The 16,174-nt window shown below is 49.9% G+C and overlaps 1 protein-coding gene across 1 annotated transcript in view; it reads right to left on the bottom strand.

Moving 5' to 3' along the window:
* The window catches only part of Znf704 (zinc finger protein 704), a 208,735-nt gene extending 194,668 nt beyond the window's left edge, over window positions 1-14,067 (bottom strand). Inside the window, exon 1 of the mRNA XM_052715088.1 lies at window positions 13,615-14,067. Coding sequence (XP_052571048.1) covers window positions 13,615-14,067 — 453 coding nt within the window. The remainder of the gene's footprint in view (window positions 1-13,614) is intronic.
* Window positions 14,068-16,174: the final 2,107 nt, after the last annotated feature.

Below are 16,174 nucleotides of genomic sequence, written 5' to 3'. Positions count from 1 at the left end.
GAGGCTTGTTTTCCACATCCATAAAAAAGAGAGAAACATTACGGACCTCTACATTTATCAAGAGGGTCAAATGAGGCTGGCCGTGAGGAGCATCTGTACGCTGTAATGTATTGAACGGTGGAACACGTACACAATGTCCAGGCATATCCAAAAGCGTCTGTCCCGTGGCACTCTGCGCTGCGCCCACGGAGTGGGGTCGATCCCGTATCTTGGTGAACTGAAGAAGTCCTCTCACTGATGCTGGTATTTCCATCACTCTTCTTTGGGGATGTGAAGTCAGATTAGTAATTATACCTTCCTGGTATAAATGCCTCTTGGTGTTTTGCTCCCTCATTATTTTTAATTCTATTACAACCACACTTCTCAGGCCCCCCTTTCTCACCTCCTAGACCCATCTTTGAGCCCAGCTGGCCAAGAAAATTACTGTTCGCTACATTTCACATGAGAATGGGGCTTATAGCTATAAAAATGAAAATGGGCCAGATGAAATAATTACCTTAGAAACTCAATACTGAATCGGCTATCTGTCAAGCCCACTAAGAACACTTTTTCTCCTTTGTGCCTGTAAAATCTGCACGATAATGTTTGTTTATCTGTACATGGGACCTTACCATTAGCCAAGGCTGGTCTCTAATTCCTGGGCTCAGGCCATCCTTCTCCCTCAGCCTTCCAGAGGAGCTGGGTCTACAGGTGTGTGCCACCGTGCGTTAACAATTTACTTTCATAGTACTGTTTTAGCAGGGTGGGGGAGTACATATCTTTAAACCCAGCATTCAGGGGGCAGAGGCAGGTGGATCTCTATGAGTTTCTAGCTAGATAGGGATATATATGTGAGACCCTGCTTCAAAATAATAATAATAATAATAATAACAACAACAACAGGGTTTTTTTAATGGGGAAGGAGTTCGTTGGTTAGGAGCCCTCAATGCTCTTACAGAAGACTTGAGTTCAGTTCCCAGCAACCATGTCAGGCTGCTTATAACTTCCTGTAACCCAGTTTCAGGGGATCTCAGACCCTGTTCAAGCCTCTGCAGGTACACTAATGTTACATACACACTAAAAATAAACTGCCAGGTGTGATGTGCACGCCTTTAATCCCAGCACATGGGAAGCAGAGGCAAACAGATCTCTGTGAGTTCAAGGCCAGCCTGGTCTACATGGTGAGTTCCAGGAGAGCCAGACTTACAAATCTCTAGAATAAAATAAATTTAGTATGCGTAGGAAGTATGAATGCTGGGGGATGGGGCACACACCATAGCAAATGTGTGGAGGTCAGAGGACAACTGTTTGGAAGTCAGTCTCCCACTCTGTTTCCAGGCAAGTCTCTCTTGCTTCTGTCCCTGTATACCCCAGGCTAACTGTTCCACAGGCTTCTAAGTGATTTTTCTGTGACTACTTCCGACCGTGCCATAGGGTGCTGGAATTACAGGTGCGTGCCAACACATTCGGCTAGTCAGCTTTCTTCTCTCCTTTGGTGTTTTTTTTTTTTTTTCTTTTTCTTTTTTTAAGACAGGGTTTCTCTGTGCAGCCCTGGCTGTCCTGGAACTCACTCTGTAGACCAAGCTGGCCTTGAATTCACAGAAATCCACCTGCTTCTGCCTCCTGGGACTTAAGGTGTGTGCAGACACAGCCACCACCACCCGGCCAGCTATTTTTTAATGTGGACTCAGGAGTTGAACTCAGGCCATCAGACTTACACAAGCATATATTTTTACCTGCTGAACCATCTCCCTGGCCCGGGTTTTAGTTCTTCATCTCAAGTCATTAGGCACACACTTCTGGCTTTCCCACTGAAGAAAGGAATTATAAACCAATATTTCCTAAAGCCTATCCAAAGGAAAAGTGCTCCAGAAATGGAGAAGGGGCATGCAGTCTAAAAAAACTTGTAAAATAGACAAACGACCCAACCTGTATTCATCTTAGAAATGGAAAACGGTCCTTGGTACATGCTCAGTGACTCCTTTATAGTCATATCAGTATTCTATGACTCTCACAATTCACTGTTATTTTGAAATATTTTATTACTGGAAAAAATCTGTTATCTGTTTTTAACTGGATCTTCCAGAGCTGGTATACTCAGAGTCCTTTCTCACAGGGCAGCTCCCTCACAGGAGAAAAAGGAAGTACAACTGGCAAACTTCAGGCGAATGTCCCGTCTTCCCCATGAAGAATGACTCCTATACCAAGTCCAAGACACAGAAATCTAGGAAGGGCAAGCCCACACTGAGAGATTCTCAGCCATGCAAAGGAGAAAGAGAAGTGACACCCTATACTCCACCACAGGCTGCAACATCACACTGTGGTGGAGGGGATTCCACACCCTGCTGGACCACTGAACTGCTACAGTACAACAGCTATAGGTATAAACAGAAGAGAGACAGTCTCTGCCCTCTTTGCATAGGGAAATGACCGGCAGCTTTCTGGGCTGGGAGGGAAGATTGAAGCTCACTACCTACCATACCAGGAGCTCAGATGAATGAGTCATTTTGGGAGGCAGCTCACTGAAATGCCTGGGGAGCACAGTATACAGAGGAGCAGGGCTGGGGATTCAAAAAAATTTACAAATTGATCCTTTCCAAAACCATAAAAAGAAATGCACTTCCATTCACACCCACTTTGGGGAGGTCTCTGGGCCACATTCCATAACAACTGCTAATGATGGGCTAATGTTGCCCCAGATGTTCAACCACAACACTGAAGCCCAGAGCAGTAATGCCAGTGAGAAAGGTCACACAACCAGCACTGTACTGTGAGTCTTAAAATAAAATCAAACCTGAAGCCAGGTATTGGGGTGAACGCTAGAAGATCAGAGAAGCAGAACAAGCGACAGCTTCCTCACTGCCCCCCCAATTCCTCAGCTGATCCTGTTTCCTCAGACTGGAAGCCTCTGTGTCCTCATCCGAATGGATCTCAGCTGATCTGCTGCTAAAAGCCTAAAAGCTTAACCAGCTCTAGTTCCTGTTCCTCACGCCTAATATACCTTTCTGCTTCCTGCCATCACTTCCTGGGATTAAAGGCGTGTGTCACCATGCCTGGCTGTTTCCAGTGTGGCTTTGAACTCACAGAGATCCGTCTTCGGAATGCTAGGAATAGAGGTGTGTGTGCCACCTTTTTCTGGCCTCTATGTCCATCTAGCGGCTGTTCTGTTCTCTGACCCCCCAGGTAAGTTTATTGGGGTGCACAATATATCGACCACACAGCATACTGCAAAGACAGACCTGAAGCCAGAACCTGCTCTGCGTCATGTCCCAATTTATAGAGGACTAGCAGTGAGGTGTGTATTTGTGTGTGTGTGTGGAGGGGGGGGTACTGCAGGGTCATCGGCTTGGACCCGAGACTGCTCCTGTAGCATCTTACTAAAAAACTGCAGTGAAGGTCCCATCAACAGGTAACTATCCTGACTGCAAGACTTGGCTAATAAAATCTTAGGACATACAGTCTTTTAAAAGAAAGAGAAGGGTGGGCGGGCAGGCGGCAGGGAGGCAGGCAGGCAGACTGGATTAAATTTAAAATGCTGTCACATTTGACATTCACTCATTTTGATTGGCTACTCAGTATGCCCTAAAGTAGAAATAGCACCGTCCTCACATCTTCCACTATGAAAGCGACACTGGGGGAGCAAGGATGTCCCTGAGAATCTCCTGGGAAAGCACATGGACTCAAGCCCTCACAGGGCAAGCCCAGAAGGCACGTTCCCCTTCTTCTCGCTCACGGACCTATGCTGTCCTACAGCCCAACGGACTCCAATCCCAATGTACATTTCTGCGATGCTCTAGATTCTCCAAAACTCTACAGTAGAGGCTGCAGACAGGGTTCATTCAGTGTCAGATCTCCAGAACCTACATAAAAAGTCGGGCATGGCAGTACACACCTCAGTGCTGAGGAGGCAGAGATCCTGAGGGCTCCCTGGCCAGCCAGTTGAACTGAACCAATGAGCTCCACGTTTAGTAAGAGACCTTGTTTCAAAAAACAAAGTGGCTGGACTGGAGAGATGGCCCAGCAGTTAGCACTGGCTGCTCTTACAGAGAAGCTGGGTTTGGTCCCCAGCACCCACACGGCAGCTCACAATGATCTGTCACTCCAGTCATGGGGCGTCTTAAGTCCCTTGTATGTGGCGCATGGACATACATGCACCCCCCCAAAAAAAAACACAATAAATAAGTTTTTAATTCATTAAATGGCAGTGATGCACCTAACACTGACCACTGTCCTCCACAGAGATGTACACACACACACACACACACACACACACACACACACACACACGCCCTCTTACAACCAAGTCTATCTTTCCCACAAATTTTAACACAGGATTTTCCAAAACAGTATCTTCAGTGAAGTGAATTTGATCACTCATATCTACCACCCATATTTCATTCAGAGTTGTACTCTGTTCCTTCTTACCCACTAAAGAGCAACAACTGAGGTTACTTGCCAAATGCAGTCTAGGAATTACCTCCTGGCCAGACCATATAATTTTCTTTAACATAAATTGTTTGGTTGCATTGTTTTAAAGTATATATCAAAATTAGATGCCAAGTTGTGACTCATCAGTTGGCTTGGAAGAAGTAATCATGATCTTATTAGGCACAAAGAGAACCGAGGACTGCCCACCTCCCTCCAGATCTTCTGGGAGGAATGTTGAAGTGCAGGCTCCCTGGAAGCAGAGGCAGCCATGAATTGCTATTTCCATGTGCACACCAAGTATCTCCCTGAAGATTGAGCAAGCCATGAACAGCAGATGAACGGCAATCATTCTGATTTAGAAACAGAGATCTGGCCAAGCCACAAAGTTGGTCATCAGGGTTCACAAGTATTGTGACATGCTGCTGAAGGCCAGACAGAGCCATGCATTCATCTGAAGATGAGACTGTATGGGGCAACTGAAGATCTCCCGACTCAGACAAACATCAAAATGTCACTGGGACAAGACTGCTTCATACAGACCTGAAGTTCTGATTTTACAAGCACAGCAGGGCAGGAAGGACAGGCATTCTTCCTCCCTCATTACACAGAGCCCACAGCACATGTTCATCCAACTGAGTGAGGGGGGGGGGGGCTGAATAAATCCAGTCCCTGATTTAAAGTTCAGGCATGTGCAAGGGCTGTGGCTCACTTTGGCTCCTTCTCATTAAGAGGTAAGGGAGTTCAGGTCCCCTTTTTGTTAATCTTGTGGTACGGGCCGTCCTATGCAACCACAGTCAAGTGTTCACAAAAGAGACGAGACTCGAGTTGGTAGCTACTAACTAGGCAAGTTTACCAGGCACACTCTGGTATAGCCGTTGGCTCATGGTGACTTTCTATCTGCCTCCATTCTCCTAAGCATATGTGTCCTTTGAAAACCTCACAGGGGGTGCTGAAGAGATGGCTCAGAGGTTAAGAGCACTGGCTGCTCTTCCAGAGGTCCTGAGTTCAATTCCCAGCACCCACATGGCAGCTCACAACTGTAACTCCAGTTCCAGAAGATCTGACACTTTCACACCAATTCATATAAATAAATAAGTTAAATAAATTAAAAAAGAAAGAAAGAAAACCTCACAGGGAAGGGGACAGGCCCAGGCAGGATTCACAGAGAGAGGACTCCACTTTTCATACCAGTGGCAAATCAGGCAGCACCCCCCGCCCCCCGCCCCCCACAGTAACACAGGAGAATGCGCTTTTCAAAGTTAGAAGCTGACAAGCAACACTGATAGAATACTTTGGAAAACCATGATGTGTCTATCCACAGTGCCAATGATCCAATGAGGATCCTTCCTAGGCACAAGAACAGTCCCAGAAGGAGGGTGGTGACTAGGGGTGACTAGGGGCCGGCAGAGTGAGGCATTGTATCAGAAGCCAGAACTGGACACCTATTTCTTCTTGCAAGGTCTGTCAGCTCCACAGACAAGGCAGGGTATTAGATTACTAGTTAATCTCCGTGTCCCTTCAAACTCCAGCAGACTACAGGTCTGTAAACGACAATTTTGTGTTGTGACTTCGGCACACACCCTCTGCGTGAGCCAACCCCAACAGTTTGTAAAACATGTGCTTGTTAGCACACTGGAAGGCAGTGTGGGACACGGGGTCCCTGCCAGAGGCTCCTGGAGTCATCTGACGGTCAAGAGATAAGCTGAAAAATGTGGTAACCATCCCTGGAGAGCTGGCACACAGCCACGGACTCTGTCTAATTAACACCAGGAGCACTAAGAACAGCATTGCTAACACACAGTGCCTCATTTAGAAGCAGCCCTGCCTCAGTTTTTCAACACAGGAACTCTTGGTGAACTTTCAGCAATCTTTCATGTCCAGGTTCCTCTTAAATTTATTATATCGGTGAATTATCAATCTCTCTGGATTGCTGAGTTCTGCTTGGTTAAACTTCTACAGAGCACTGAAAAGCACTGTCTGGCTGGGCCTTGGGACCCAAGCTCCCCACTGTTCGGACTTTGCCAACCACTGAGATCTCATTAAAGTCTTCCTCTGTTTTGACAGTGCCCTTTTACGGTTGGTTAGGAAAATGCTAGGTGAAGTATTGTTCCCTGTGTCAGTATTGGTATAGACCCTCTCAGGAGGATTATTCAGAGTTCCTTGAGGGAGGGGAGTGGGTATCTTACCAATGGGAAATTGAAAACATTGTAATACAAAGTTTCTCTTCTTGTTTAAATTAATGACTAAATGAGGGAGGGGACTACAGTAATAAAGTAGTACATCCCAGATACTTAGTAGCATTAATTTGTTTACTTTCTCAACCATCAGCAAAAAATGGGTATGTGGTTCACAGCTGCACATTAGAAGGTTTCAGACTGGGACAGCCAAGTGCATGGAAAGCTTAGCAACCCGGAACTCCCCTACCCTGGAACTATATCCATACACCTATTCTAGCAATACATTCAGCAACCTGGACCGCTACCTGCACTGAGCTGCATCTACACGCTGATTTCTGCTCCCAACAACGCAATAGTCTCCCTTCCTTTAGCAACGCCTTGGTAATTCTCCTTTTGTGTTTAGTTTCCATTTTAAAATGTCCTAGTTTGTGTCTGGGAACTCCAGGCAGAGGGCCGGGCCAGTCCAGCCCGAACCAGTTCGAAATTGCAAGGCAGACTATGCCCCCTAACTTAACTTTTAGGGAGTCAATACCTATTTTCCCACTTTATGCCTGGGCGCGTATATGATTAAAACTACATGCGTGTGGGGAAGAAAGTACACATTAGAAAGACTTACATACCTCAAGCCTGTCAATCAAAACAGAGAATCACTCACTCTCCTCCCCGTAGCAACCCACTCCTCCTCCTCCTGGACCCCATGAGAGGAAGCATCAAACAAAACTGCTACTCTTGGCCATTCTAGCTGGAGGAGTCCACCGCTTCCTTATAGTGCATTCTGTACAGTCTCTTTCAGGAACACATACTGGACGGTGAGAATGTCCAGTGGATCAAAGCACCTAGGCAGAAGCCTGAGGGCCTGAGTCCGACACCCAGGAGGCAGGTTTTAAAAATGGTGGATGTGCTGGTAAGCATCCGTAGGTATCACATGCTTACTGCAAAACCAAAGACCAGAAGCAGAAACCAGAGGATCTCCCAGAAGCTAACAGGCCAGCTACCCCAGAATACAGTGTAACACAGGCAACAAGAAACCTCACCTCAACAAAGTGGAAAGAGAACCGACTCCCCAAAGTTGCCCTCTGACTTGCACACGTGCACGCAATAGCATGTGCACCTACACACACACACACACCCCACATACCGCACGCACAGTAATTTTTAAATAAATAAAACTTCTTGCTAATTTACTATGTATGTGCATTTTTAATTATTTAAATTTGGTGGTATGAACCTAGAAACACAAGACCCAGACAGACCACAGGGAACAAGGTATGATTAAGAGCCCTGGCTACGCCTCTGTCTGCAACCACTTATCTTGAAGTAGGATATTGCCTAAGCTGGTATCCTTAGCTGGAGAATGGAGGCCCCACTAATTTTCAAGTGTTACATTCTCAGGAAGTCCTCCTTCAGATGAAATATTTAGGATAATTCCTGTCTCAAAAGGATGCAGTGAACACTCTTAATACTCTTTTGAAACCTAATTGTCAGGGCTTTATTGCTCTAACCTCTGTTTCCTCCACAACTTTTCACTCCTCCCCCCACCCCCCACCCCCACCCCGCCCTTATTATTCTGTATCCCCTAGTCCCTTAGGGCCCAGCAGCACCAGCAAGAACCAGTCCCTCTCCTTCTTCCCACTGTCCACCTCCTGCTTCATCCAACTTTGCCTTTCCCGCAGGGGCAGCTCAACAGGAAGCCTCCCAGGACTCCAGTCCGTGGTCTGTCACTGAACAGCAGTGCATCTTACTTGTCTGTCCCTTCTGTAAAACAGTCCCACCGGCCCCACTGCACGTGTCCTGGCTGGCTATGGGTGCTGGCGAAGGTTAAAACAGTTGCCCTAGCCACTCGAATCACTCGATATATGTTAGCTGGAATTACTTTTATGATTATCATTCTGTGCGGGAGACGAGAGCATGGAGTTGGGGAAACCGCACGCCCAGGCAGGCTTCTTGCTCTATAAACACAGAACCACAAACCCCAGATGGGCTCGCTATACGGTCTGGCAACTCCACTTCATCTCCCTAGCAGGCTGGCTTTCCCGCTCTCCCATACATCATTTCACGCCTCCAGCTCTTAACTCACCCTCAAACCGCTCTCATCTGCTCCTGCTCTTCTGCTGCAAGAGAGAACAGAGGCGATCTGGCATGCACTAGTCACCTGACCATCATCTATATAAAAAAATGTGCCTCAGCTGGAATCCTCCACCTTCCCTACCTTTTCCAATTGATTGGAAGGAGAGTTCAAAGGGCAGCCCTCTTCCACCTGGGTTCCAGTTCGTGCTCTATAGCTTTCCAGGGACTTGCCCCAAGCAGTGACCAGTGACACCTCCCGCCCTCCTCCGACCCGTCATATTCCTTTCGTACTTTCCAGGGATGATGCCCAATGATCCTCACATCTCCACTTACTTGGGCCCTTGTATAATATCTCTGCCTTTTAGACTGGGCAGAACCTGTAAGCTTGTTTCCAACCAAGATAACACAGGTTTACTGCTGCCTATGGAAGAGAACCCTACCGTGGCCCCAAGATTCTCCTTGCTTGTTTGATAAAACAAGAGCCATGCTGAGGAGGCCTGCATGACGAACAACTGGAGGAGGAGGACTGGAAAAATGAGCTCCAGGAGTGATGAGTACTCAGCAAGAAGCCGGGGTGGGGCCCTCGCCTTTCAGGTTCAGGGAAATGAATTCTGCCCATTCATTCTGAACCTAGAATGAATTCTTTCTTGGCCAAACTCTGGATGAGAAATCAACCCATCTAACCCTTTGAGACTTAGGAACAGACAAAGTTCAGGCTGAAACTGGACTCCTATGGAAATGGACTTTGCATGGAAGACTTGCCTATATCAGTGTGTGTGTGTGTGGGGGGGGGGAAGTGTGGTAATTTGTTACAAAGTTACAAAGCAATAGAAAACTAAGAGGTGTGACCTCTTTCAGGAAAGTCATACACTCTCATCCCTGGTCCAGAGCTCACTTCATCTCACCCGAAAAAACAAAACAGACTTTTCTTACTCCTGAGCGAATCTTGTCAACCAGCTCTATACACATACCCTAACCACCTCACTTTGCCTTCAAGGAAGGCTCAGTCCACTTGACTTACAACACAAACTTCTGTCAAGAATAACGGCGGGGTGGGGTGGAGTGGGGTGGTGGTGCTGGAGAGATGGCTCAGTGGTTAAGAGCCCGTGGTTGCTCTTTCAGAAATCCTGGGTTCAATTCCCAGCACCCACACGATGGCTCACAACCATCTAACTCCAGTTCAGGGGGATGACATCCTCTTCTGGGCTCCATGGCACTGCACATACACGGTGGGTGCACACATATACACGCCGGCAAAGCATCCATACACATAAGATAAAAATGAACCTAAAAAAACAAGCACTGTTTCCTTTTACCCAGCACAAATGAATGTCTCTTTGCATTTACTCAGCATCCCGTACGTATTCATCTCTGTTCGGTGTGCTTTGGGTTTTGGAGCTGTTTCTTCTCGTGGTTTCTGAACTTTACATTTTCTACACACCTGATGCTGCTTTGACTATCTTCAGCGGCTTCTCCTAGAACCCACTGAAGTAGTGCTGCGTCCAGAGCCTGGCCCAAGGTGCTGCTCGAGGAGATACTATACGGCCTCTGACGTCGATGCTGGCGATTTTCAAACTCCCCTTTCTAGCCCAGACCTTCCCCTCCGACTGACATCCTAAACCCACCAGACTGCCTGCTGCCTCCACTTAAAAGTCTCCCATCACCTCACTGTTAGTATGTTCTAACAGAGCACTCAGCCCTGCAGTCCCCCCGCCCCCCATCTCAGCATACGGCTTATGTAGCCATCCTCTGTGCCAGGAGTTCCTTCGGAATTCCTCTCTTCCTTCACTTCCTTCATCCAGGCCACCAAACATTCTGGCAAGTTGAGCTTCGCAATGGACCCTGAATTGGTCCACTGTCTTACTCACACTCCTGCCGGCTGCTAATGCCAAGCAGCGCTCACATCTCCCAGGACTGTATGGGCTACAGTACCTCACTGCTCTCCCAGCACTCACTGCGGGTCTCTATTCTCCCCCACAGTACGAGCTTTGAAAAATACCAACCACCTGGCAAGCTCTTCCTGATGAAAACCTTCCAGAGACTTCACACTCTATCTTTAAAGGGCCTGCCTTTTCCTTTACTGGCTCAGGCCTATCTCCTTCCTACCAAGTTCCAGCCACAGCCACGAGCTGCTTCTCACCTCAAGAGTTACAACTGCTACTCCCTGGTCTTGGATCTTGGGAAGATCCTGTGCAAAGTGTCTCTGCTAGAAGATCAAATGTCCCCTCCCAAGAAGGGTGCCCCCTAAAAGCTTTCTCTTTTCTTCCTAGAATCTAAAATAGTGCCACCACCACCCGCCCCCCAGCGTTACCCAAGGCTGCCAGACAAGCCCAGCTTTATTTTCCCATCCCCCCACTCCCCTGCCTCTGTTTCCTGAGTCCTGATCCAAGCTGCCTCTCAGCAAGATCAATTCCTGCAGTGGGTGCACTTGACTTAGTCTGTAAGAAGATGCAGTGGGCAGAAGAACCAGGCTGATTCAAACTGACCTGGCTGCCACCTCCACCACTGGCTGCCCTCCACACTCTGGTACTCTCACTGAGCTACATCTCCAACAGTAAATTTCCCACCCAGCAGCTCCACGACAATTTCTGTCACAGCTCCTAAATCAGACAAACATGGTTCTGAAGCAGGAAGGAGGAAACAGAATTCTTGGAGGTATTTTCCAGCAGGTCATAAATAGGACCAGCTGAGATGTTCCAGAGGGTGGGGACACTTGCCATGCAAGCATGACAACCCGAGTTTGAGCTTGGAAAGCAGAAAGGTGGGTGGGAAGGAAGGACTCCATACAAAGTCGTCCTCTGACTTCCTAAGTGTGCCATGGCAGGCGCACATTCCACACACACAATAACAATGTCAATAGTTTTAAAGGTAAAGGTCATAAGCATCTGTTCACTAATAATCTACCGGACTCCCCCCATCCTAAGAAAGAAGGCATCCTCACTTCTGTCACTTGCTAAGAGGGGAAACTGGTTGTTGATTCAGGCCCTATGCTGAATGAAGTCCCAAGTCCCAGCTCTCTGCTTGCGCCGGCTCTGGCATGGTCATTGGCTCTGCTCGGAAAGGCTGGAGGACAGACTCAGGGAAAGCTGAGTAGCTACAGCCCAAATCACAGTCCCGGGTGTTGTGATTACACACTTGTTAGCAGCTGCTAGGATGCAGCGCATTATGTGCAGCATTATAAAGTCATACCCTGCTGTGTTCTAGATTAGCACCTGGCACCAAGTAGGTGCTCAGTAAATATTTGTCAAACAAATGAACACAGGGATATACAGAAATGCAAATTTATTTGTTATGTTCCATTAAAAAAAAAATCTCTTCGGATGCAGTACCGGGCTAGTGCTAAAGTGACGAAAAAAGAGGAATTATACCACAGCGTATTCAACATGCGACTTCTCAGAAGTTGTGAGCAATGTGCTATAAAAGTTGTGAGCAAAGCAATGTGCTAGAAATTTGAAAGAATTTGAATTTATTTGGAGATGTGAAAAATCTTTTCTGCTAATGCTAACGATCACACCCTAGATATTCTGAGTTTAAAGAACAGACTTCTTTCCTACATGGGGATCACAGAGCATAACTTATTAATTTTTCTATCTCAATTTGTATAATCACTGTTCAAACCCCCAGACACATTTTGAGTGTGTCTGAACAAAACTGCTAAGGAGCCTGTCTTATTCAGTGTCACTGATGCTATGGAACTTAATTCAAACCCAGCTATATCCTGTCGCCACACAAAGCACGCTTTTCAGCAGGCCGAGTAATGAGTGTGGGCACTCGGGATTCCAACAAGCAGCTGTCAAAAACAATCACCCAAATGACCATTTGCTCCAGTCTTCTCACACCAAGAGCCAGTCAGTCGTACTTCAGGGTGGTCTAGGAAAGAAACACATTCCCACGTCTACTGAGGGGCTACCCTAACTGCTGTTTAGCTTTTCTTTGTAAATATAATTTCAAGCTTCCAGCCACTTTTGAGAGCGGACACAGGGAGATTTAAAAAAACAACAATCTCTATCAAGTTCATTTGTTTATTATGTATTTTCTTCTGAAAACTGCCAAGAATTGAGGGCTATTCTGCTGTCTTAAGAACCACTGGAGAGAAACAACTCTCCCTGGCTTGCCACTTGCTGCCCTCAAAACTTCTTAGCAACGTACACGGTGCATGAACCTCAACGCAGTTTGCTTTGTCCAATAGCGTGCTTGGAAGCTCAGCCAGTCAGTTGTGTAATAATAAACCCTTTATCTCCTGAAGATACAAAAACGGAAAGATCGCTCGGTGCTTTAGCGCGGATGGGGACTTGGCGAGAATTAGCCGAAAGTCACATCGTTTTAACGTCACCCCACCACCTCTACCACCACCATCTTACTCGCCTTCCTCTTTCCTCATTTGTAATCTTCGGGGCGGAGGGGTGGGGACACAAAATGCTTAGGATGCCCAGTTTAAGGAGAGCGAGGAAAAGCGCGGGGAGGGGGTGGGGGGGGTGGGGGACACCAGCAAACAGCACGCGGAAACCAAGGTCTTGGTGATTGCTGCACAGGCTCACGGTTCCTTCCCAAGCGCCTGTGATGGAAAGCGATCAACAACTGTTCTCAGGTGGAGGGAGGTGTTGCAGGTTGCTTGCTAGTTTCCAGAAGCTTGAACAAGGGAACACTTCCTGCGTCCCCAAGGCGGAATAAAATGTCAACGCCGCGTCGATCGGGCGCAAGGCGCCCCTACCTCGTCCCGCTCCCAAGTTCCCCACCCAGCCCGGGAGAAGCGTTCGTCTCCCACAGGCACGCGGGACCACGATCCGAGCCGGCCTCTGAGCAGCGCCAAGCCGGCCGCCAGGGCGCCGCTGAGCCGCAGTTCCGCGCGCTGCCCACGGCCGCCTGACACACCCCTCCCGGGCCGCGCCGCTCCGCTCGGCCTCCCCGGCGCCCGGCCGCCCCGCGGAGCCCGCTGCGCCCCCCCCCCGCCCCCGGTACGCACCTTCACGGCTCCCCGGGCCGGGCCCTTGGGAAGCGCACGGCCGGGTCCGAGGGGCACGAAGCGCTCCTCGGCGTCCTCGTCGTCCTCGTCGCCGTCCACCACCTCGACGACCACCTCCTCGTCCTCTTCCTCCTCGTCGTCCTCCTCCTCCGCGCCCCCTCGGGGCTTCTCCACCACCCGCCCGCGCGCCCTGCGCCTCCGGCCCGCGCCCTCCTCGTCCTCGTCCTCCTCGCCCAGCAGCAGCAGGACCGGCGACGAGGCGGCGGCGGCGCGCGGGGGACCGGTCCCGCGCGGCGGCGGGAGCGGCGGCCTCCAGCTTCCCGGTGCGGCGGCGGCCGGGCTGGGGCCGGGGGGCGGGAGCCCCAGCGCGGCGGCCTCGGGGGCGGGAGCGGGCGCAGCGCCCCCGCGGCGGCTGCCCAGGCTGGGGCGCTTGGCCAGGCGCCTCGCCTGCATGCCTGCCTGCCTGCCTGCCTGCCTGCGCCGGGCTGTGGGCCCGGGGCGCCGGGCTCCTCGCGGCGGCGGCGGCGGCGGCTGCTGCTGCTGTTGCTGCTACTGCTGGGCCCGGGGACGCGCGGCTGCGGGGCTGCGGGGCCGCCTCCGGGACTGGCCGCGGCCGCTGGCTGCAAGACGCGCGGGCGCCGCCTTCGCTGGCCCGGCCCGCGGGGACGCCGGCGGCTACGGTGGGGCGGCGCGCCGGCCGCGGGCGGGGGTGGGTGTGAGCGAGCGCGCCGCTGCCTCCGCCTGCGCCGCCCGGGAAGCGCGGGCCGCGCTGCGCTCCATGCGGCCGGCGGCCGGGCCGGCGCGCGCCTTCTCCGGGCCCTGCGCCCGCGCGCTCGGGGCCTACCGAGGTGTCCTGGGCGCGAGCTGTTTGTGTGGTGTCTTCACCGCCGCTCCCCCCCTCCTCCTCTTCCCCAGTCCTCACAGCCTTCCCTGTCCCCCGTTCAGACAAAACCCGGACTGGATTTATTTCCCCGACCCACGCTCTCTGAAAAATCTGCCGGCTTCCTAGCCGTTGGCCGGGACACGGAGGCCACCGTTGCCCCTGGGGCCCGCGACTCCCTCTGCTGGGAAGAGCGTAGGCTCAGCCAGGAAGAGGGTGTTTGGTTAAGAGATCAGCTTGAGAGTGGTTCACTGATCGCGACCACACTGGAGCTTAAGTGGAGTCCGGCAAGGTGTGCCGATCCGAGGTTTGGGGTCAGTTTCCAACCGGAGTCCTCAGTCATTGAAATTTCTGCAACATTTTCAGAAGCCTCTACCAGGCTCCTTTGAGCACCCGGGCTGTAGGCCTTGCCTTATAGTCTCTGCTCTGTGCTAGTGCGGCCCTTCGACGTTATTTGGTTTTTTGTTTGTTTCCAGTTTCCACCTGAGGACCTTAACCTGGTGATGTCGGCCAAATTCCAAAAGCCTTCGGCTCTCTTGGTTTGGTCTACTGGCATTGTCCGAGTCTTGAAGGAGCAACAAACCAAGGGGTCAATATTGTTATTCCAAAATTTTTATATGACGTAAGACCTAACATAAGGCCAGCTTGCCATGTAATGAAGAACTGCCACTTTCTGAGGACTTTCCGATGTTGTTTGGCCTTAGGCTATAGTGAACCAGGTATTTTGCGTCCAAATCATGGCCCTAAATTCTACTGTTTTGGCTAGGGCTGGGAGGAGCTTATAACATCAGCAGCTGGGTAAAAGGTATCGGCATGATCCACCCATTATTGTTGGGGATTGAACATCACGTGGCTTGCTAGACACTTGAAGGGGCTCATTAAATGCTTACTAGGGTTCCTTCCAACCGCTGAGTAGGGATGAGAGCAAGGACTCGAAAATGAACTCTGCCCTGCCGGAAACTGATTACCTTCCAGAAAATGCCTATTGGAAGTAATCACACCCAAATGTGGTGTGGTTTAAACTCTCCTGTCCACAAGTCCTGTCCATTGTTCTTTCTGAAATGCCTTTCCAACCAGCACTTCCTTTCCCTTCCCAAAGCTTTGATAATGTCACCACAGTGAAAGTGGAAGTTCCTACAGTATTAAAAAGGAGGTGTACAATCACACACTTTCCCCCAGCCCCACTGCAGACACCACCACCCCAGGGTTTCTCTCCCTCAAGCCACATTCAGATCTTATGGTTTCTAGTGAACTTTTCATTTGTAAATATCCTGTTCAGGAATCTAGAAAGAGCAAACAGTTGGGGCATTGTAATCTATGGGTGTGTCTTGAATCAAGTCTTAGAGCAGCTAGTCCCTCCCAGAAAGGAGTAAATTGTTTCAACGGGTGCTGCAAAGAATAGCAAAGGGCAGTGAAGGTGCTCTCATCCAGATTCAAGAGGGTAGCTTGGCTGGTTTGAGAGATGATTTGGAGAGAGGCAGCCAAGTGTGTAGGTCTCCAGACAGGCGGCTTAAGGACAGTGGGAGGGGTGCAGAAGAGAATATGTTGTAGAATGTTACGGCTATCATAACCACTGTCAAGGTCATCAGAACAGCTGTGGTACTTGCATGAGCTCAGGCTTGTTGACTGTCCTGAGGAGGAGGAGGAGATAGAAAGGATCACTGGCCTCTCACCTGAGAT

The sequence above is a fragment of the Peromyscus californicus genome, unplaced genomic scaffold (genome assembly GCF_007827085.1).
Source record: "Peromyscus californicus insignis strain IS unplaced genomic scaffold, ASM782708v3 Scaffold_5__1_contigs__length_169319896, whole genome shotgun sequence".
NCBI lineage: Eukaryota > Metazoa > Chordata > Mammalia > Rodentia > Cricetidae > Peromyscus > Peromyscus californicus.
This window is presented reverse-complemented; position numbering and strand designations above follow the sequence as displayed.